The sequence below is a fragment of the Hyperolius riggenbachi genome, chromosome 4 (genome assembly GCF_040937935.1).
Source record: "Hyperolius riggenbachi isolate aHypRig1 chromosome 4, aHypRig1.pri, whole genome shotgun sequence".
NCBI classification, from domain to species: Eukaryota; Metazoa; Chordata; class Amphibia; order Anura; family Hyperoliidae; genus Hyperolius; species Hyperolius riggenbachi.
The window spans coordinates 459,510,613-459,533,786 of NC_090649.1; the positions used below are offsets into that span (position 1 = coordinate 459,510,613).

The 23,174-nt window shown below is 45.9% G+C and overlaps 1 protein-coding gene across 8 annotated transcripts in view; it reads left to right on the forward strand.

Moving 5' to 3' along the window:
* The first annotated feature begins 2,430 nt into the window (after window positions 1-2,430).
* The window catches only part of CDC42BPA (CDC42 binding protein kinase alpha), a 275,310-nt gene continuing 254,566 nt past the window's right edge, over window positions 2,431-23,174 (forward strand). For 3 of the 8 annotated variants that reach the window (XM_068232803.1, XM_068232804.1, XM_068232800.1), the window contains exon 1: window positions 2,433-2,793. In XM_068232803.1, coding sequence (XP_068088904.1) covers window positions 2,613-2,793 — 181 coding nt within the window. In that variant the 5' untranslated portion in view covers window positions 2,433-2,612. Of the gene's footprint in view, window positions 2,794-23,174 lie in introns of all 8 variants that reach the window. The other 5 variants (XM_068232799.1, XM_068232801.1, XM_068232798.1 and 2 more) reach the window with 3 other exon arrangements.

Here is a 23,174-nt window from a genome sequence, read left to right on the forward strand (position 1 = left end):
GATCCTAAGTGTCAGAGCGTCACTGTTCTGGATCCCAAGTGTCAGTGTGTCATTGTTCTGGATCCCAAGTGTCAGTGTGTCACTGTTCTTGACCCCAAGTGTCAGTGTGTCATTGTTCTGGATCCACAGGTGTCAGTGTGTCACTGTTCTGGATCTCAAGTGTCAGTGTGTCACTGTTCTGGATCTCAAGTGTCAGTGGTCATTGTTCTGGGATGTCATCATTCTGGAACCACAGGTGTCAACGTGTCACTGCCCTGTGTTCCTAGCTCTCCAGTGCTGGATGAGACATCCTTGATGCAGTCACCTCCTATCCTCCCGTTTTCTAGTGCTCATGAGACACCCTCCCATGTACACTCTGCTATACTCCTATAGCCAGCACGCTGTGAGACATCCACTATCTATCATAGACTGTTCCTTCTCCTTCTCAGCATTCCATGAGACATACATGTATACATTAGTCACTCCTCCTCCTTTATACCAGAACTTATGAGTGTCTGAGTGTCCACTCTTCACTGCTGAGTGTCCACTCTTCACTGCTGGATGAGACCTCCTCTCCCTCCAGCAGTCTCTTTTCTACCTGTATCCCAGCACTCTATTATTATTATTATTTAGTATTTATATAGCGCCGACATATTACGCAGCGCTGTACAGTGTATATATATTGTCTTGTCACTAACTGTCCCTCAAAGGAGCTCACAATCTAATCCCTACCATTGCCATATATTTATATTATGTAGTGTAAGTACTGTAGTCTAGGGCCAATATTAGTGGGAGCCAATTAACTTATCCGTATGTTTTTGGAATGTGGGAGGAAACCGGAGTGCCCAGAGGAAACCCACGCAGACACGGAGAGAACATACAAACTCTTTGCAGATAGTTCCCTGGCTGGGATTCGAACCAGGGACCCAGCGCTGCAAGGCGAGAGAGCTAACCACTACGCCACCCTGCTGCCCACTCTATGCAACATCTTTCTCTGTACAGCCCTCTCTGCAGATCTGAGACAAATTACAATGTCCTCTTTTGTATTCCAACACTCTAATGAGACATTCCCAATCCAGTATCACCTCCTATACCTCAGCACTCTATGAGACATCATCATTACAGTATCTCCTTCTGTATCCTAGCAGTCTATGAGATATCCCCAACAGTCTCCCCTCCTCCTCCTGTATCCCAGCAGTCTATGAGACATCACCAGCAGTCTCTCCTGTATCCCAGCAGTCTATGAGACATCACCAGCAGTCTCTCCTGTACCCAAGAAGTATATGAGACATCGCTGGCACAGTCTCTACTCTTTTATCCCAGTACTCTATAAGATATGCTTCTCTCCCCCCCCAGCTCTGTATGGGACATTCCCAGCATAGTTTCTCCTCCTGTAGATCTCTATGAGCCACACTAGTCCCTCCTCCTGTATCCCAGCAGTCTGAGACATCCCTAGCAGTCTACCCTCCTCCTGTATCCCAGCAGTCTATAAGACATCCACAGCAGCCCCCCCTCCTCCTCTTGTATCCCAGCAGTCTATGAGACATCCCCAGCAGTCTCCCCTCCTCCTCCTGTATCCCAGCAGTCTATGAGACATCCCTAGCAGTCTCCCCTCCTCCTCCTGTATCCCAGCAGTCTACGAGACAACCCCAGCAGTCTCCCCTCCTCCTCCTGTATCCCAGCAGTCTATGAGACATCCCCAGCAGTCTCCCCTCCTCCTGTATCCCAGCAGTCTATGAGACATCCTCAGCAGTCTCCCCTCCTCCTGTACCCCAGCAGTCTATGAGACATCCCCAGCCGTCTACCCTCCTCCTCCTGTATCCCAGCAGTCTATGAGACATCCCCAGCAGTCTCCCCTCCTCCTCTTGTATCCCAGCAGTCTATGAGACATCCCCAGCAGTCTCCCCTCCTCCTGTATCCCAGCAGTCTGAGACATCCCCAGCAGTCTCCCCTCCTCCTCCTGTATCCCAGCAGTCTATGAGACATCCCAGCAGTCTCCCCTCCTCCTCCTGTATCCCAGCAGTCTCCCCTCGACCTGTATCCCAGCAGTCTATGAGACATCCCAGCAGTCTCCCCTCCTCCTCCTGTATCCCAGCAGTCTCCCCTCCTCCTGTATCCCAGCAGTCTATGAGACATCCCCAGCAGTCTCCCCTCCTCCTCCTGTATCCCAGCAGTCTGAGACATCCCCAGCAGTCTCCCCTCCTCCTCCTGTATCCCAGCAGTCTATGAGACATCCCTAGCAGTCTCCCCTCCTCCTGTATCCCAGCAGTCTCCCCTCCTCCTGTAGCCAGCAGTCTATGAGACATCCCCAGCAGTCTCCCCTCCTCCTCCTGTATCCCAGCAGTCTATGAGATATCCCCAGCAGTCTCCCCTCCTCCTCCTGTATCCCAGCAGTCTATGAGACATCCCCAGCAGTCTCCCCTCCTCCTGTATCCCAGCAGTCTATGAGACATCCCCAGCAGTCTCCCCTCCTCCTCCTGTATCCCAGCAGCAGCGGCACTGTGAGACCCCCCTCCCCAGCAGCAGTGTCCCCTCCTCCCCCTGGCTCCGCCCCTCGGCCGGGTGTGCCGCCCGCTGCAGTGAGTGCTCGGAGGGTGATGGCCGGCGGGTGTAGCGCTCGGGTGTAGGGAAAGATGTCGGGGGAGGTGCGGCTGCGGCAGTTGGAGCGGCTGCTGCTGGACGGGCCGCTGCGGGGGGGAGCCGGGGGAGCGCTCAGTGTGGAGGCGCTGCTGGACTCGCTGCTCTGCCTGTACGATGAATGCCGGGAGCACCCGCTGCGCCGCGACAAGACCATCCGCGACTACATCCAGTGGGGTGAGCTGCCTGTTTCCTGCCTGCCTGTCCTGTGTTCTGGGGGGGGGGGGATTCCTGGGGTCACTGCATCTCAGGGCACACTGACTTTGCAGGGACTGATGAATGATCGTTATTGTGATGTGAGGGGTTTTCTTGGGTCACTACATCTTAGGGGTACAATGACTTTGGGGTGATTGGCCTGTCTAAGTCCCTCATTCTTATTATTGAGGTGTAACCTAAATTAAGGGGTCACTGCTTGTTGGGGTGCAATGATGGGGGGGGGGGGGGGGGGTGATTGGCCTATCTATGAGGTTCTTATTACTGATATTGAGGTGTAAGGCTAATCCTGGGTTCTCTGCATCTTAGGGGTACACTGACTTTGGGGTGATTGGCCTGTCTGTGAGTCCCTCATTTCTAATATTGAGGAGTAAGGTCTATTAAGGGTTCAATGCTTGTTGGGGTGCAGTGATTTAAGGGAGATTGGCCTGTCGATGAAGCTCTTATTCCTGATATTGAATTGTAAGGCATTATTTTGGGGGTACAATGGCTTTGGGGTGACTGGCCTGTATTGGAGCCCTCATTCCTATTATTGAGTAAGGTCTATTAAGGGGTCACTGCTTGTTGGGGTGTAATGAATTTGGGTTGACTGTCCTATGAGGCTCTTATTCTTGTGGAATGGCACTTCTAGTTGGGGTGCAATGACTTTGGGTTCACTGTATAGGAGACCCTTGTTACCATTATTGATGTGTAAGGGCAATTCTGGTGCTCACTGCATCTCAGGAGTGCTATGTCTTTGGGGTGACCGGCCTATATTGGAGGTCCTCATTGCTATTATTGAGATATATGAGCAATTCTGGGGTCACTGCTTGTTGGGGTGCAGTGCCTTTCGGGTGACATGCCTGTATATCCAGTGTTGTTATTTTCGGGTTGTAAGGTGATTGCATCATAGAGTTGAATGAGGTTGGGGTGGTTGTCCTGTAAATGGAAATTATTCTTATTATTGCGTTGTGAGAATAATTCTGGGGTCTCCACATCTTGGGGCACAATGACTTTGTGGTGATTGTTCTGTGTATGCTGTGTATATTGTTATTGTTTAAGCAATAACTGCATCTATGACTCGAGAACTGTCTTTCATATCTTTCATATGGAATGTTTTTTTTTCTATTACTGGTATGTGTGGTCACTTATGTTGACATCGTAGTGAATTTGACATGACCGTCGTCCTTCCTTTTTTTTTTTTTTTTTTTTTTTTTTTTTTTGTACTATGAGAATATTTTGGGCATCACTGGTTTTTAGGGCACAGTGAGAGGACATTTTTGGAGTCATTGCAATTTGAAGCATCATAATGCTGGGGTCACTGTTCTGTATATCCCATTATAATAGTTATTTGGGTGTTAGGTAATTTATGAGATAACCGCATCTTGGGGTCAGAGAACTGTCCTTTCCATGGAGTGTTTATTTTTATTATTGGTATGTGAGGTCACTCTTGTTGACATTGCAGTGACTTTGAGGTGCTCATCTTGTACTGGGGGGCTGTTTGTTATTATATTGACATTATTCGGGTTTGACCTCCTTTCAGGGTACAATGACTGTATGGTGACTGTTCTGTATATGAAGAATAAGAGAGCTTCTTTAAAGTCACTGCAACTTCCCTGTGTGTGGAGTTACGTCTATTTAGGAGTCAGTAGATCCAGGCATGGACTTGAGGTGGCTGCCTTGTGTATGTGGTGTGAGGATAAGTCTTGAGTAACTGCTGCTAAATCACAATGGCTTTGTGGGTGGTGGTGGTTAATGTGGGGTGTTCACTGTTTCTACGAAGGGCTTTGGAGTCCTACATGTGGAGAGTGTTGGGGGGACAGTTCTTGGCTCAGCACCACACATTTGAGAATGAAATGTTGCTTGGCCGGTCTATGAGGTGACAGTCACATATGTGGAGTTTTTAATGTATTTTTGAGGTACATGGACATTTGTGAGGGTCCGAACAAAGTGTGAATCTCAATAGCGTCATACTTCATTTCTTGTGTGTTGAGTGTTTACAGCTGTTGACAGCTGAGGTCCTCTGATGTCATAAAACCAGGGCTAAACCACACGACTTTTCATGGTGGGGTTGGCCTCAGGACGGGATGATCGTGACGATCCTGGTGGGACAGTTATGCATTTGGGCTGTCCTTTGTTGTAACCCTATAGAGTACTGACTGTTGTTAATATTTGTGTGGATAGGCTGTGCTCTTGGGTGACCAGTGTTATATTACGTGTTATTGGGCTGGGATATCAATTGAAGGGAGGGGGGGGGGGAGTCGCTATTGCATATAGATCGTTGGGAAGGTTCATGCAACTACTTATACGGTGGCTGTGTTTAGCCCAGTGACTCAAAAGATGAGTTCCTCTCCTTATTAGTGTATATAGATAGTTTTGGGGTCTTCTTGACGTTACTGGGCAGAGTTCTGAGGTGTTGTGTACTATCAGTCAGATGTGAGGACTGCATTGTCATTCTTTAGACCGGTTGAATGATGGTGGTCTGTTCTGTCACGTTGAGGAGGTTGTACTTTTTTTTTTTTTTTTTCTTTTTTTAGTGTCATCATAATTCTGAGGTGACACCGCTGGCCTCACGTACACAACGGGGGTCACGGTTCTTATCTTCTGGTGCTGATGTTATTCCTTGGTGTGTGCTTTTGTGCTGAATCTCCAGGAGATCCTCTGGTGATGATCATTAGATGTTGCTGTTATGGAATGTCACTACAGAGGGACAGTGTTGTCTGCTGTCACAGCTGGTCAATGAGATGCTAATTATACCGACTTGCACGCAAATTGTTTGGAGTTTGGAATTGGGCCAATCAAATCAACTTCCTATCAATTATGACTCAGTCAAGCTGGATTCCATTTCCATGACATTTTCTTGCAAGTACGGAATGACAGCATGTCATTGGCCATCTCCATTGGTGACATCCAAGCGGGCGGAGCTTGTAGTGGCCGTCTTGCTTTACCACCTAGTATGTGAAATGTCGTGTTGTTTGGGGGCTGTTATTCCAGTTTGATATTTTTCTTTCTGCTATTGAGGTAGATTAACTTCTACAGCTACCTTTGAAGTGTATCATAACTAGCGTGTGCTTATTTTTAGGAGTAATTTGAGGATGACCATCATGCTTAAAGGGAACCTAAACTGAGAAGGATGTGGATTTTTTCCTTTTAAAATAATACCAGTTACCTGTCTGTCCTGCTGATCCTGTGTCTCTAATACTTTTAACCACAACCCCTGAACAAGCATGAAGATCAGATGCTCTGACTAAAGTCAGACTGGATTAGCTGCATGCTTGTTTCAATTGTATGATTTAGCCACCACTGCAGCAAATAGATCAGCAGAACTGCCAGGCAACTGGTATTGCTTAAAAGGAAACATCCTTATCCCTCTCAGTTTAGGTGCCCTTTAACGCCAAGGATTGTGTGTAAATTTATCACACACTAGTATGGGCAAGCACCATCATTGCATAAATCAACAAAAATAGAGGGGTAAGACCTCATAGGTCAAATAACACAAATTAAGCAATAAAGCCTCTTAATAAATTCAGGATGTGCAGAATGGTGGAAAACAAACTGCACCATTAAAGTAAAGATCACCAATGAACCACGCCAAACTGATAAAGGCCAAAATATATCACATCTTTATTTGAAAAGTTACATAAAAACACTAGAAATCAAACTTATGGAGGCAGGGCACATATAACAATATGAAATCAAATGAATAACAATAATCAATACAGGGTCCCAGAGGAGGGAATAAAGTGTCATAGTGCTTAATAGTGTGAACCAAGTACCAAAGGCAAATGGAACAGTAAACCATAAATATTGTGATATATAAATATACAAACTCTGAGTGGAGCAGAATCACCACAATAAATAGAAAAGTGAACAAGGATAAAGTGCAGTGCCAGAGAAAGAAACCACATGCAAAGAAATTGTGAAGGAAAAGACACTATAGCACAATACTGTAACAGTGTCCCACAGCGGGGAAAAGTGCAAATGAGTAAGAGAAACAAAGTGTTTAGATCCATCCAAGAGAGCCCGTAGGAGCCCCTACCTGCCGCTATCGTGATTCGCCGCTATACAACTTCCTCAAAGCCTGTAAATTTAATCTGAAAATTGTATTTTATTGCTGTCTCCAACCCAGTTTTGGTGAATCTCCTTCACTTCCTGTTCTGACAGGAAGTGGCTAGCTCTCACCAACAGGCACAGAGTGTAATAATGAAAATCCTTTCTTGTAGAGCAGGGGTCTCAAACTCAAATACAAAGTGGGCCAAAATTGTACACTGGGACCTAGTCTTGGGCCAACCTCAATGTCCACTGGCCACCTTCCTCTCCTATACAGTTCCCTAGTGTCTAGTGGTGCTCCCTCCCCTCTACAGTTCCCTGGTGTCTAGAGGCATCCATTCTCCCCTATACAGTTCCCTGGTGTCTAGTGCTTTTCCCTTACCCCCATATGGCTTCCCTGGTGTTCTAGGGCTTCACCTCCAATATAGCTTCCCTGGTGGTCTACAGTGGGCCAAACATAATACAAAGTGGGGAAACCACTTGAGGGCCAAATTTTATGACTGAGGGCCAATTTTTCAAGGAATATGAGGCCTCAAAAAGCTTGTTTGTTCTCTGTGGTTGTTTAGGCTTGGTGCTTAAGTTTGAGGCCCATATGCAGCAGTCCTCATATAGGAGCCAAAAACTCCAGATACTATTGACCAGCTGGATCCTGGTGGGTGAGGACTGTTTCTTATTACTTTTGAAGGCCAAATTTGGCCTGTGGGCTGGTGTTTGACATGTATGTTGTAGAGTGCAAGTTTAGAAGCTGTGTTCAAGTGTTTTTTTTTTTTATTTCTTTTTTTTTTTTTTTTTTGCTGTCCATTCATCCTCTAGGACTTCTGGGTTTTTGGAACCACCATAGTTCCACGTAGAACCCCCCCCCCCCTGGGGAGGGGCCATGTATCCCAGTAACAGGAAGTGGCAGAGAATCTCTTCTGTGTGCACACAGACAACAGGAAGTGATCATTTTAACCCTTCCTATCCAAAACTAAAAACACATGCTAGAAAGTAAGGCCCCATTCACACTAGGGCGTTTTGCCGGCGATTTTGGCAAAACGCTCAAGCACTAGCGCTTTTTCAAGCGCTAGTGCAATAACCTCATTTGGGCGATTTGCGTTAATCTCCATTGAAAAAAAATGTATCCTGCACCATTTTCAGACGATTTCCCGGCGATCGCGTTCAGTGCTATAGAAGCGCTCATCGCGATCGCGGAAAATCGCCCCAAGTGTGAATGGCAATTTTTTTTTTATTATTATTATTTTGGGGGGGGGGGGGGGGGGTGTTGATCTCCAAAAATTGCCAGAGCAAAATGCTAGCAAAAGGGCTAGCGTTTTGTAAGTGTGAATTGGGCCTAACTGTTCCCCTTATCAATCGCTCTATTTTTATACCTCCTCATCTTTATTCAACTTCTTTCCTTCTTTGCTTCTAATAACTCCTCTTCTCTCAATTGTAACCGGTATAGTTGAGAATGGATCGCAGAAAATCCTATTTCATCAGCCCAAAATAATTAATCCTCAACAGACTTGTGATTCTGAGACAAATATAGAAATAACTCCTTGCAAAAGGAAGCTTAGATTCAAAAACCTTATTTGCAATTTATAGAATGAGCAAGCAAATTCTTGTTCAGATATAAATAATTTGTCGGCATGATATGGACCTTATGGAAACTGAAATGTGGGCCTGCTATGGATATGTGACGGATTCATTTGAAATGCGATAATTTGTTTGGTTAAAAATTGATAAAAAATCATTTAAACGGAAAACAAGGTTTGCCTGAACCTGTTTAGCACAAGTCATTGATAGAGGCCTGGTGCACACCAAAAACCACTAGCAGATCCACAAAACGCTAGTGGTTTTTGAAACGCTTTTTCTTATTTTTATGTAGCGTTTCACTTAGTGTTTTGCGGTTTTGGGTGCGTTTTTTGTGTAGTATATTTCATATATTGTTACAGTAAAGCTGTTACTGAACAGCTTTTGTAACAAAAACACCTGCAGAACCGCTCTGAACTGGCGTTTTTCAGAGCGGTTTGCGTTTTTCCTATACTTTACATTGAGGCAGAAACACCTCCGAAATCCAAAAAATGCCTCAGCCCGGGAGTATGCGTTTCTGCAAAACGCCTCCCGCTCTGGTGTGCACCAACCCATTGAAATACATTACTCTAGCTTATCCACAGCCGCAAATGGCTGTAAAAACGCAACAAAACCCGCTCAGTGTGCACCAGCCTGAGTGAAGATTTTAAAATTTTATTTTGAGTGAACTGGTTGAACTTGGTGACAGTGGACTCTATTCACAAAACCTCTCATAAATGACTTATCACCTAATTGATAAAAATAACCTTTCAGCACATTTACAAGCAAAATAATCACTCAAAGTGAGTTGTCGCTGATTAACTTTATTTCAACTTTTCTTACCTTAAAGAGACACTGAAGCGAAAAAAAAAATTATGATATTATGATTTGTATGTGTAGTACAACTAAGAAATAAAACATTAATCATATACATCCGTCTAATTGTTTCCAGTACAGGAAGAGTTAAGAAACTCCAGTTGTTATCTCTATGCAAAAAAGCTATTCATTTCTACAACTTTCAAAAGTTGTGGAGAGGGCTGTTATCTGACTTTTATTATCTCAACTGTTTACTTTTTCTCTGCCAGAGGAGAGGTCATTAGTTCACAGACTGCTCTGAAAGAATCATTTTGAATGCTGAGTGTTGTGTAATCTGCAGATATTAGAGAATGATGCAATGTTAGAAAAAACACCATATACCTGAAAATAAAAATATGAGACTCTTTTCTTTGCTGCTAATATTCTAGTAATTATTCATAGTACACAACCAATTCATTATATCATATATTTTTTTTCGCTTCAGTGTCTCTTAAGTATATTAGATTTTTGCTCTTTGGAAACTTAAAAAAGTAACATAGATAAGGTGAAAACATAGGAAAACAGGTGAAAAAGCTTTGTGAATCATGCCCATGGTAACGATTGTTGTTTGAAGGATACTTCTTAAATCTCAGGTGGTACTTCAATAGTTATCCAATGTTGTTTTAAGCCTTGTACACACGTTATGCCGGATCGAGCCAGCAACTCGATGCCGGCGCATCCCCACTCGTCCGCGCGTGTGTGCGGATCGATTGCCACTCGTCCCCGCCGGCGCTTCCCTATCACTGCTCGATTCCCTGCCATTGTCCGCCGGCGGGAATCGAGCGGACGTGGGTCGAGCGGCATGATCGGGCCAGTTGAATATTATCAGCTGGCCGATACACGGTACAGAAACGTACCGTGTATCCCCAGCATTGTAGAAAAGTAGTTGTGGTAACCATACTTCAATCGACTTGGCGGCTGATCGAATCAGATGAAAATCAGTGCATGCCCAATCAGCGGAGCGACCAATCTCGTCCCAAATCGGTCGGACATGCTGCAAGATATCGGGCCGTTGTGGTCAGTCGGGTACGTGGCGGTAGCGCCAAGCGGTTTTGAGCGACAAAACCCCCAGCGCAGGTATCCCTGCCTTCTCCCCCCAGTGTACTATACATTACCTGTTTGCGCCTGCTGCTTCCTCCGGGCTGGCTTCGAGGTCCTCCGTCCATCTGTGCACCCCTGGTTTTCAGCAGACTGTAGTGCATGTGTACGCACTGTCGGCGGACTGATAAGGCTGTTCCTGAACGATCCGCCTGGCGGATCGTTCAGGAACGGCCTTATCAGTCCGCCGACAGTGTGTACACATGCACTACAGTCTGTTGAAAACCCGCCCAGCGGGAGGCGCCGACGGACCAGTCATTGGCTGCTGTAGTGCGTGTGTACGCACCTTAAGATGTGGAATGCATTGCCACAGGAAGTAGTTATGGCAAATTCTATACCTGCATTTAAAGGGGGCTTAGATGCTTTCCTTGCGTTGAGACATCCATGGCTATAATTACCAGGTAATGCCCAGTGGTGTTGATCCAGGGATTTTATCTGATTTCCATCTGGAGTCAGGAAGGGAATTTTTTTCCCTTTTGGGGCTAATTGGACCATGCCTTGTAAGGGTTTTTCGCCTTCCTCTGGATCAACAGGGATATGTGAGGGAGCAGCCAGGCTGGGATTGTACTTTGTTCTCTGGTTGAACTCGATGGACGTATGTCTTTTTTTTCAACCCAAATAACTATGTAACTATGTTGACCCGGCTGGGATTTGAACAGGTGGCCCAGCGCTGCAAGGCAAGAGTGCTAACCACTAAGCTGCCATGCTGGACTCTGTGCCGACTGTAATGACTTAAAAATCTTTTTTCCAGATTTTTATGTATATTTTACAAGAAATTTTGTTTACAGGTCTGGGCAGGATGTGAGACTTGACATTATAGACTGGTTGGGAATTGTACCGTAGGTTTTCTCCACGTAAAAATGTTGTACAGTATTTGTGTTACTGTCTCTGTTGTACTTGGAGAAGTTTACACGCTTCCTGCTTCCTGTCGTGACAGGAAATGAACAATTCCCCAAATGGGGTCGCTGGGGACAGCCATAAAAATTCCAAAGAGCTTCTTATACTTTCTTACACCAAAACTGCAGTAGTGGTGTGTTTTTTTTTTTTTTTTTTTTTTTTTTTTTTTTTTTATTCCTGCAATTGCTGCCTGCATTGTTGTGTTAAAGAGGAACTCCAGTGAAAATATTGTAATAAAAAAAGTGCTTAATTTTTACGATAATTATGTATAACTGATTTAGCCAGTGTTTGCCCGTTGTAAAATCTTTTAAATCCCTGATTTACATTCTGACATTTATTACATGGTGACATTTTTACTGCTGGCAGGTGATGTAGCTGCTGCTTGCTTTAAAGAGAGTCTGAAGCGAGAATAAATCTCGCTTCAGACCTCATAAATAGCAGGGGCATGTGTGCCCCTGCTAAACCGCCGCTATCCTGCGGCTTAACAGGGGTCCCTGATCCCCCAAACCCCCTCGGTGCAGCGGGGGGAGCGCTTCCTGGTTGGGGCAGGGCTAACCGCCGCAGCCCTGCCCCACGCGCGCCTGTCAGCGCGTATCTCCGCCTCTCCCCCGCCCCTCTGTCTTCCTTCACTGAGAGGGGCGGGGGAGAGGCGGCGAAGCGCCGCTGATAGACGCGACTGGAGGCAGGGCTGCGGCGGTTAGCCCTGCCTCCAGGAGCGACCAAGTCTACGAACAAGTGTTGCAGTGGGGGGTTTGGGGGTGAAGGGACCACCGTTTAGCGGTGCGATAGCGGCGGTTTAGCAGGAGCACACGTGCCCCTGCTAACTTTGAGCTCTGAAGCGAGATTTATTCTCGCTTCAGTCTCTTTAATAACAGTTGGAAACAGCTGTAAACAGCTATTTCCCACAATGCAACAAGGTTCACAGGCAGGAAACTGCCAAGAGTACGTACTTTTCTTGTTTCTTGTGGGAGGGGTTTCACCACAATATCAGCCATACAGATTTCTCATGTAAAGGGGGGTATCAGCTACTAATTGGGATAAAGTTCAATTCTTGGTCGGCGTTTCTCGTTAAAGGACAACTGTAGTGAGAGGTATATGGAGGCTGCCATATTTATTTCCTTTTAAGCAATACCAGTTGCCTGGCTGACCTGCTGATCCTCTGCCTCTAATACTTTCAGCCATAGACCCTGAACAAGCATGAAGCAGATCAGGTGTTTATGACCTTGTCAGACAAGATTAGCTGCATGCTTGTTTCTTGTGTTATTCAGACACTACTGCAGCCAAATGGACCAGCAGGGCTGCCAGGCAAATCGTATTGTCTAAAAGGAAATTAATATGGCAGCCTCCATATCCCTCTCACTTCAGTTGTCCTTTAAATCCAAAATGACATTTGTGCATTTGTATAACTGATATTGTACAGTGTTGGTCAACTTGATAACGGTTCTTCCAGGAATTGAACTTAGGCCTGTACACACGCTCTACCAAACCGCCTGATTGTCGTCTGATTTTGGTCTGTTGGACGACAATCTGGCATGTGTATGCATGGCAAACGACTAGACTGGCGCCTGTTAACAGGTGGATTGCCCAATCCACCCAGCGGATCAACTCGCATGCCTGTTGAGCTGATATCGTGCAGTTGGCCATGTGTGTATAGTGCCATTTGAATGACGTACTTGTTTTGAATGAGGCCATGTCATGCAGTATGTCGTTTTGGTAACGTGCACAGTATGTTTATGACTTGGACGTTTAATTGGTGCATGGAAAATGCAAGTTGTGTAAACGGTTTGTCATGGGATCGGTCAGGTCTTGGTCACGCACTTTGTTGGCCGTGTGTTCGTTCCCTGAGATGCAAAAACTGTCAATTTAGATGATAATCTTCTGTTTTTCACAATGTGAGGATTACTGTGCACATATTTTCACATGGTTGTAAAGGACACCTGAGGCCGGTTTCACACTACAAACTGGCGGTAGCGTTGCGGCGCAACGGACGCGCTGTGCACAGCCAGAAACAGGCCTTCAGGGAATACCACGTTATTACACGGGTTTTCCTTGTTTGACATTCGGCCAAGCAGGAAGTGGCGCGCGCTTGCGATCACTTCCTGCTTCGGGGTATGCGGAAGTGCACAGAAGTGTATTGTATAAATATGCATGCGTGCCGGGACGTCAGTTTAGAAAAAAAAACCAAAAAAACCTGCGTTGCCATAGACTAACATGACTTCTCGAGCGACGCAGGTCACTGCGGATCCCGCTCGGTACGTAGTTCTGCGCTAGCGTTAGATTTGGAACTTCCGGCACAGCATATCGCAACGTGGGAAGTATGACCTTCCCCATGGGGTCACATTAGGCTGGGGTAGCAGTGGGTCAGTGTGAAAGGACACCTGAAGTGAGCTGGATATGAAGGCTGCCATAGTTCTTTCCATTTTTTTTTTTGCCCCCCCCCCCCCTCTTTTTGGCTGCAATACTGTCAGAATCACACACCTGAAACAAGCATGTGGGTAAAGGTCTGTACACACATCAGATGGAACTTTGTTGAGGCATCAGATTACAACCACCTCTGCCGTGAAACCAACATGTGTACGGGGTCCCCCAATGCCCACCGACCACTCGGCCAGCAATCTGTGTTCTCTCCACCTTACCCTGCCCATAGCACGACATCACTCCCGTGCCGCTCTACCCCCCCCCCCCCCCCCCCCCGCCTGCATAGAGCAGGACACGCCCTCACCTCACTTGCGTCTGCACAGCCTCTGCCCGGCAACGTCGCCCGAGTGATGCGTCCCGATCCCCGTCGGATGACCTTGAGTGTGTGCACGGGCCTTAATCCAGTGAGGCTACAGCCAGAAACACCTGATCTACATGCTTGTTCAGGGTCTATGGCTAAGGCCTGTTTTCCACGGGCAGTTGATAAGCTCGACGACACAATGGCGTAGTGCAGGGGTGCCCATTAGGTAGATCGTGAAGGCCTTCATGGTAGATCCTGACCCCACTACAGTTTCCATTCTGTATATACAAAGGTGCTCCTAAAATTGTACATAGTTAGATCATTTTGACTTGCTAACTTTTTAAAGTGGCTCACAAGCCAAAAAAGTGTGGGCACCTCTGGCGAAGTGGTTAGCGCTCTCGCCTTGCATCGCTGGGTCCCCGGTTCGAATCCAAGTCAGGGCATTATCTGCACGGAGTTTGTATGTTCTCCCCGTGTCTGAATGGGTTCCCTCCGGGCACTCCAGTTTCCTCCCGCATTCCAAAAACATACAGATAGGTTAATTGGCTTCCCCCTAAATTGGCCCCAGACTATGATACATACACTACACCATAGGTTCTCAATGTGTGGTACGCGTACCCCAGGGGGTACTTCTGATGGTTCCAGGGGGTACTCGGATTTGATATTCTTAACCAAGAATAACAAATTTAGAGTTTTAGAAAATACATTTTATTTAAACACCAAATTAGTATTTAGCTAATTAAAAGCAATAATAAATGCTTGGTAATTGTTTAGAACATATCATGTACCACGATGAAATATATATTTGTCTAGGGGTACTTTGGATAATGTTTACTATGCTAGGGGGTATTTGGTGAGTAAAGTGTTTTCTAAAAGGGGTACATACCAATAAAATGTTGAGAAAAACTGCACTACACAATACATACATAGACAAATGAGTATTGTAGGGATTAGATTGTGAACCCCTCTGAGGGACAGTTAGTGACAAAACAATAAACTCTGTACAGCGTTACCTAATATGGCGGCGCTATATAAATAAATAAATGCCTCTCAAACGCTCACATCTGCTCACTGCTGCCTGGTAACTGCTTGCTGAGCACATAGTTCAACTGTCCAAGGGAAAGAGGCCTAAAAGTATTGGAAACGATCTTTTGGGTAGTCAGTCATTCTGGTTGATGTCCTTATCGATGATTGATCAGGCGGTATTACCAAATCAACAGAAACCGCGTATAATAGCTTTTCGGTTCAAACCGCCCTCTGAGTGAAGCCCCCATGGGTCCTCTGTTCCTGCCACATATTGATCAGCTGATCACACATGACCAATCAGGCAATCATTATTTCCTCTTACAACAAAAAACATTTACCATTTGTTTCCAATCGGGCTGCAGAATTAAATTAATTTTTGATGCTTGGACAATGTTGTTAGTTTTGTTGGATTGCTGGATGGATGTGAGTATCGCTTTGTGTGTGGCAGGCCTCAGTGACGCAGCTGAGGTAAAGGAATAAAGACATTGCCTGGGTAATGAGGTGACATATGGTATGTATAATGGCATTGTGGACCTTCGTGTCACATGGTTTGAGGGGCCTCCAGAGCTGGACATCAAAGGGGTACGCCAGCCGGAGCATCCTGGCCAAAGTGGACGGATGGATCTTTGACAGCAGAATCCAGCTCAGCATTATTCACTTAGGACACGCCTCTTTTTGTCATGTATAGTACATATGGTCTTTACATTGCTGCTGTTCTGTAAAAGGAAGCCTGTTTATTATATCATTACGGGCTGATTAACACTACGATAGCTTTTTAAATGCCAGAGATTTTAAAATCTCTTTCTAATGCTGTCCTATGGGGGATTTTTAAAAATCGCATCGCTCCAGTGAGAACACTCACACAGGATAACCTTAGCAAGAGCACAAGCGCTTTTGGTGTGAACGAGTGCTACTTCTGATTTCAATTGTGAAAAGCTAGAGGTTATTTGGCTAGCCATAGGATGACTAAAGTGGTTTATCATTTACGTTTACTGCTTTATTTACTAGTTGAACTCGATGGACGTTTGTCTTTTTTTTCAACCCAAATAACTATGGATTCTTGTTCTGGTTGCGCCCTGCTAACGGAATAGTACCGAACTATGTAACTATGAATTTGATTTACAATTTTTTTTTTTCTTTGAATAGAAAAAGCAAAAAAAAACCCACTCGACAATCTGAAACGCATACATGTAATAAAGGCGCCTGGAAAAGAGGGCGCGGGGGGGTTGCCACTAGTAGAATATCATTGAAATGTAAATATTCTACTACTAAATTCCGATAGTAAATTATTGGTAATCTTTACTAAGATTTTATTTTACTATAACCTAACCGTATTCTCATAAAGAACCCTTCCTCTACTGATGCTTAACCCTTAACCGTCCCTGTACCTATGCCTAGCTTTCACACCCCTGGAAGCACCTAACCCACAACTACCCCCCCACCTGACATGTTGCCTAAACCTTAACCGCCCCCTCTAGGCCGGAAATGGCGGCATTGAGAGGAAATTTGTATGCCTGGAATTGCCCGATAAAATAGCGGGAGCCGAGGCTTCCCGCTTTGCAAATTTCTGCATTTTGCCCAACGCCACTAATCACACCCCCCCCCCCCCACACGCACGCATGCGCTGTCTCTCATGAGGGTGAGCCCTTATGTTACCCATTAATGATACAATCTTGAGCGTACAATCTTACGACACATATGAAGTAAAGGGATGTACTGAGTGTATATACATTGAGTGGATACTTTAGATAGTCCCTAATATTATGTAGAAGTGGTGAGATTATACAATCAAGTCTCGATCTGCCACCAGATCGTCCTTCAGATCCTTTTTTTGATCGAATTGCCTACCCACACAAGACGTCCAGTACTGCATGCTGGGAATGCTGCTGGTTTGCGGTTTGAGATACTGTCATCTGGTGCTTATAGCTGCGATTGCCCTTAATGTATGGATGAGAGGCAGCCAATAGAATATGATCAATGCTTTGCGCTATCTTGCTGGCTAAGTGGGTTTATTTTTAGCTCGTCTGGGCCGTTGTGCCACCGCGGCAGATAATGGAATAAACTTTAAACATTTCATTAGGTTACAGCGATATTCTGTATACTTGGGCTGAGTGGAGGCCCTCTGAGGGGACACATTGCTACTTAGTGCTGCAGATAAGATTAAAGTGGAACAGAGGATTTTCCCAACGGACCAGCTCTGTAGGTGGACATCCCTCCATGCAGTGTTATAATACAAGTACAGCAGCAGACTCGTTTTGCAGTGTAATTTTGTGTCAGTCAGACTCCATCCTGCAGGTCACGCTGCAAGGCCCAAATTCTGTACAGGTGTGTTGCTAGGCAACAGCTGAGCACTGCATTCTGTCTCTATGGAGGGGGCAGACAATGATGGTGGGCATAGGAGGAGAATGATGGAGGGTGGCTGCTGGTTGTCCCTTAATTGTTCCCCAACCCTGACCTCAAGGCCCACCAACAGTGCATGTTTTGTGGAAATCCACAGAGGTTGTTAATTAGCTCTGCTGAGACACTAATTACCCCACCTGTGAATGTAGGTTGGTTTTCTGCTAAACATGTACTGTTGGTGGACCTTGAGGACAGGGTTGGGGAACTCTGCCTTAAAGTACAACTGAACTGAGAGGGGATATGGGGGCTGCCATATTTATTTTCTAAGCCCCCTTTAAATGCAGGTATAGAGTTCGCCATAACTACTCCCTGTGGCAATGGATTCCACATCTTAATCACTCTTACTGTGTACCGGAAGTATCAAAATCGCTGCAATTGCCACGCAAAGTTTGCAGCGCGTTACCTCATGAACCGTGTCTACCTCATGGATCATACAGTAATGCAAGACAATGGGCGACACAGGCAGTGTGCGCGACGGGTGTGTGGTGCAGACCACCGGGAATACCAGTGACCTATTCCCTCCCCAGTAGAAAATATGTCACTAGCTAGAGATAAATAGCACGCCTTATCAGAGTAGTATAGCGAGCGCTACGAACCCGCAGTGGCTCAGGGCAGGACCAGTGCCATTGGCAACTAGCAGGCATAAGTTCGTAGAGCTTGCTAGGCTACTCTGATAAGGCATACTATCTCTGATAAGGCGTGCTATTTGTCATAGCACGGTTTAGTGAATCAACCCCCTAGTGTTATGCCTAGCACACATCATGAGATTTTCTGGTATATTTACTGCTAGATCGACTATTTCCAACGTGTCCAATCTGATTTCCAATCGTTTTTCCATAGAAGTGAATGGAAAATCGATCGGAAATCAGATCGGACATGTTGGAAATAATCGATCTGGCAGTAAATGTGCCAGAAAATCTTTGTGTGTATTGGGCATTAAAATGGTGAAAATAAACTGGTGAGAAAAACATTTCTGTCGTCGTCCTAAAAATGACTTTTTTTTTTTTTTTTTAATATCCTGCAGTTTTATTTTATATTTACACCTAGTTTCTAAATTTTCATGGGCTCATTGTCTCTGCTCAAATGACACCTGCATTTAACTATGCCAGAGCTCAAATCTATGAATTATTGACCCTTTTTAATTTGTATCTCTTTCCTGCTATCAGAAGCCATTTACTGACAGGAAAGTGTTGTATGGCTGTAATTGCTTATCAGTCTGACCTGGTCCCGACCCAGACAGAAACTGCCACTTGCATACCTGATGTTTAACTCTTTCAGGGCTCATTTCCACTATCGCGAATTCGCATGCGTTCTTCGCATGCAAATTCGCATAGCAATACAAGTGAATGGGACTGTTTCCACTTGTCAGGATTCCTTTGCGTTTTTCTGTGCAGAAAAAATTCGCATGGCAGAGCCATCAGAAGTCGCATACCGCTATGCGAATCGCAAACTATGTATTTAATAGGAAATTCAAAAGAGGTTTGGGCATGCAAATTTTCATGCGAATTCGCATAGAAGCAATGGAAAAGCACACCAGCACTGCGATGGTTAAATTCGCATACATCGTCATGGACCCGCATGAGAATTTCGCATCCGCATGCGAATTTTTACCACGGCGATTCGCACCGCACAAGTGGAAATGCAGCCTCATTCACTTGTATTGCTATGCAAATTTGCATGCGAAAAACGCATGCGAATTCGCTATAGTGGAAATGAGCCCTCAGGCAGAGAAAGAAGAAAAGGAACACAGCCTGGTTATATGTGTGCTTGGCACTGTACATACCCATGTCTGTCTCATCATGTCACCTCTGTGGTCCTTTAAGCAAAAACAGTTGGTTGGCTTTCCTGAATACGAATGTTTCCTTTTAAACAATACCAGTTGCCTGGCAGTCTTGCTGATCTATTTGGCTGCTGCAGTGGCTGAATCATACATCTGAAACAAGCATGCAGCTAATCCTGTCTGATTTCAGTCAGAGCAGCTGATCTGCATGCTTGTTGAGGGGCTGTGGCTAAAAGTATTAGAGACACAGGATCAGCAGGAGAGTCAGGCAACTGGTATTACCGTATTTTTCGGACTATAAGACGCTTCTGACCATAAGACGCCCCAAGGTTTAGAGCACAAAAACAGGGGAAAAATATATACTAAACATGGTGCATCCATGGTGAAGGGGCATCTCATGAATTATGCCACCTTTGTACTTCATGCCCCCTTGTACCTCTTGTGTCTCCCTGTGTTCACCTCTGCGCCTCTTGTGTCCTCCTGTGTCCGCCTTTGTCCTCCTTGTGTCCTCCTCTATGCCCCTTTGGGTCCCCCTTGTGTCCTCCGTTTGTCCCCCTGTGTCCTCCTCAGCATGGGCACAGTACAGGGAGTCCCAGACATTGCGGCGGGTTGGAGGTTCGTATTCGCAGGCGTTCACCAGTCATGAACTCCCTACATTTGGACTATAAGACGCAGTGACTTTTCCCCCCCTTTTTTGGGGCAGAAAAAGTGAGTCTTATAGTCCAAAAAATACAGTATTTTAAAAGGAAAAATCCATATCCTACCAAGTTAAGTTTCACTTTCACACCTGAAACAAGCATGTGGCAAATGCAGTCAAACCTAAGTCTAAAACATCTGATCTGTATGCTTCTTAAAGGGGAACTGAAGAGAGAGGTATATGGAGGCTGTCATGTTTATTTCCTTTTAGACAATACCAGTTGCCTGGCAGCCCTGCTGATCCTCTGCCTCTAATACTATTAGCCATAGCCCCTGAACAAGCATGCAGCAGATCAGGTGTTTCAGTGGTTCAGACTTATAAGTCTGATCTGACAAGACTAGCTGCATGCTTGTTTCTGGTTTTAATCAGATACTACTGCAGAGAAATAGACCAGCAGGGCTGCCAGGCAACTGGTATTGATTAAAAGGAAATAAACATGACAGCCTCCATATACCTCTCTTCAGTTCCCCTTTAAAGAGACTCTGAAGTCTCTAAAAAAAAAAGTGTTTTTATTTCACAAATATGTTTAATATCTTAGCCCTAACTAAACCGCTGCTGTAAACTATCTAAATTCCCTATAACTCGCCCTTCCTCTCCCCTGCAAAATCCACTACTTTCTTGGTCGTGGATTTTGCTGCCCTAAGCGCTTCCGTGTGAGGCAGAGCTATGAGCTGCAGCCCTGCCTCACACGCGTCTGTCGGTGGCGGATCTCCGCCTCTCCCCGCCCCTCTCAGTGAAGGAAGACTGAGAGGGGCGGAGGAGAGGCGGTGATCCGGGCTGACAGATACGCTGAAAGGCAGAGCTGCGGCTCATAGGTCTGCCTCTCACGGATTGCCCACCGGAGAGTTTGGGGGGATTTAGACAGTTTACAGCGGCGGGAATGCGATGGTTTAGTTAAAGAGACACTGAAGCGAGACTAAATCTCGCTTCAGCTCTCATATATAGCAGGGGCACTTGTGCCCCTGCTAAAACGCCGCTATCCCGCGACTTAACGGGGGTCGCTTCACCCCCAACCCACCCCCCGCAAACATTGGTCGCAGACTTGGTCGCTTTTTTTTTCTTCTTCCTGGAGGCAGGGCTAACGGCTGCAGCCCTGCCTCCCAGCGTGTCTATCAGACTCAGTGAAGGAAGACTGAAAGGGGCGGGGGAGAGGCGGAGATACGCGTCTGACAGACCTGCGGCGGTTAGCCCTGCCCCAATGCGGAAGCGCTCCCCCGCATTACGGAGGGGATTTGGGGGGACAGGGACCCCCGTTAAGCCGCGGGATAGCGGTGTTTTAGCAGGGGCACACATGCCCCTGCTAGCTATGAGGTCTGAAGCGAGATTTATTCTCGCTTCAGAGTCTCTTTAAGGCTAACATATGAAACATATTTGTGAAATAAAATGTTTTTTTTAGAGACTTCAGAGTCTCTTTAACATAATAGAGACAGATGATTAGCAGGACAGCCAGGTAGTTTGTATTATTTAAAAGGCAGTATGGTCATAATGATAATGATCTTCGATAGTCTTCTCACTTCAGGTGTATTTTAAAGTGAGATTAAACTTCCTAAACAAAAATGTTAGTACCTACTTTTGGGTACACTTGAGAGCATTTCCTGTGAATGTTAACTTTCAATGCAGAGAGCAGTATTTGTAAGTTTGTACTGTTCTGCTAATGTAGTCATAATCCATGCATCAGTAGTGTATGAATCGCCCATCTGAAACAAGCATGCAGCTAATCCAGTCAGACTTCAGTCAGAAACCTCTGATTTGCATGCTTTTTTAGGGTCTGTGGCTACAAGTACTAGTTGCAGAGGATCAGCAGGACAGCCAGGCAATGTGCATTGTTTAAAAAGAAACATGTCAGCCTGTCACAGAGGTGCCAAGCAACTACTTGACTACATGCTGTGTATTGCTCCTGTTATTTATTGCCTGAGGAAGCGGGTCCTTGCCTGCGAAACGTGTTGCGACTTTCATTGGGAGTAATTGAATAAATTGTACATTTTTTGAATTTTGACAGTACATGAGTCTATGGTTGGCTGGTCCACCACCGCAACCGGAACAATTTTAAACTTTTGAATGACTTTTATCCTACCGGTGCCTCTGTACATCTCTGCGCATCTAGAAGTCCACCCTTGGTGGAAGGGTGATCTACCCTGCAATTTCCTCCTATCCACAGAGAGCGACGTCTTATTCCTGAGTGGGGACAGGCTTGTTCTTCCCACCTGCCTTTATAGTGGTTGCCTTGGAGGTAACCCTGGTTTGTGAGTAGAATACTTACACTTCATATTACACCCCCTCCCTTTCTAATAAATACTACTCTATATTGGGCTCTCGGTCTTCTACCTTTACATATCCCTCTCACTTCAGGTGTGCTGTAATATGTGGAAAATGGAAAATACTTACTGCACCAAATGGTGGCCCAGTCATGCGCTTCTAAACATGCATTTCACGGCCACACAAATGCCCCTGCTGCGCTCCTGTGCCCTGGAGTGTTCTGCAGAAGGCGCGTGCTGCACAAGCAGGTGGGCGGGGGTGGGGGCTTTTGCAGAAAAGCAGGACCAGTCACATTGCTGGGGCTGATTTAAAAGACAATGGAGAGGAAGGCGGGGGAGCCCGAGCACCTCATGGGGCTGGAGGAAGCCCAGGTAAGTATAAATATAGCCTTAATCTTCATCTCAGGTTCTCTTTAAATGCCTATACTATTCTGTGCCTGATCTTTCAAAGGTCCCAAGCTGGTGCACGATGGGAAACGTTATGATTTCCGTCGCTGGCATTCGTTGTGACTCGAGTCCTGTCCCTATCCCCACCCCCCTCTTGTTTACCACCAGATCTGTCACCGGCTAAGTGGCATTATCATCCGCGGCAGATGTCCCACTTTGTGCGGAGTCACGGAAGGACACGGTGCACCAGTAAGCTGCGCACGGATTCCCTGGCACTGGCTGCCCGCGAGGGGCTTAGCGGGGGGCTCTGGGACCCCTGGTGCCGTATGTCATTTGACATTGCAGAGTCCTTTGTACTGTCAGTGATCTGGGCAGCTCACGGCCCTCTCGCCCGCATGTCACTGCGAATATTGCTGAACCTTCACAAAGCTGCACTCGGCTTTCCATTGCAAACAGAGGGATGGCTGGTGTATTGAGTGCAACGCTGTTATCATTCCTCCTGAGCTGCAGGGTTGTGGAGAGTAAAGGTTCCCATACATTTCTTGATTTTTCCTGTACGATCAACCATTTGATTTGAACATTTTATCGGATCGAGAGGGAATAGATTGTTCCATTCTGCTCGATTGATGGAAATTGTCTGATATCTGGTTGAGT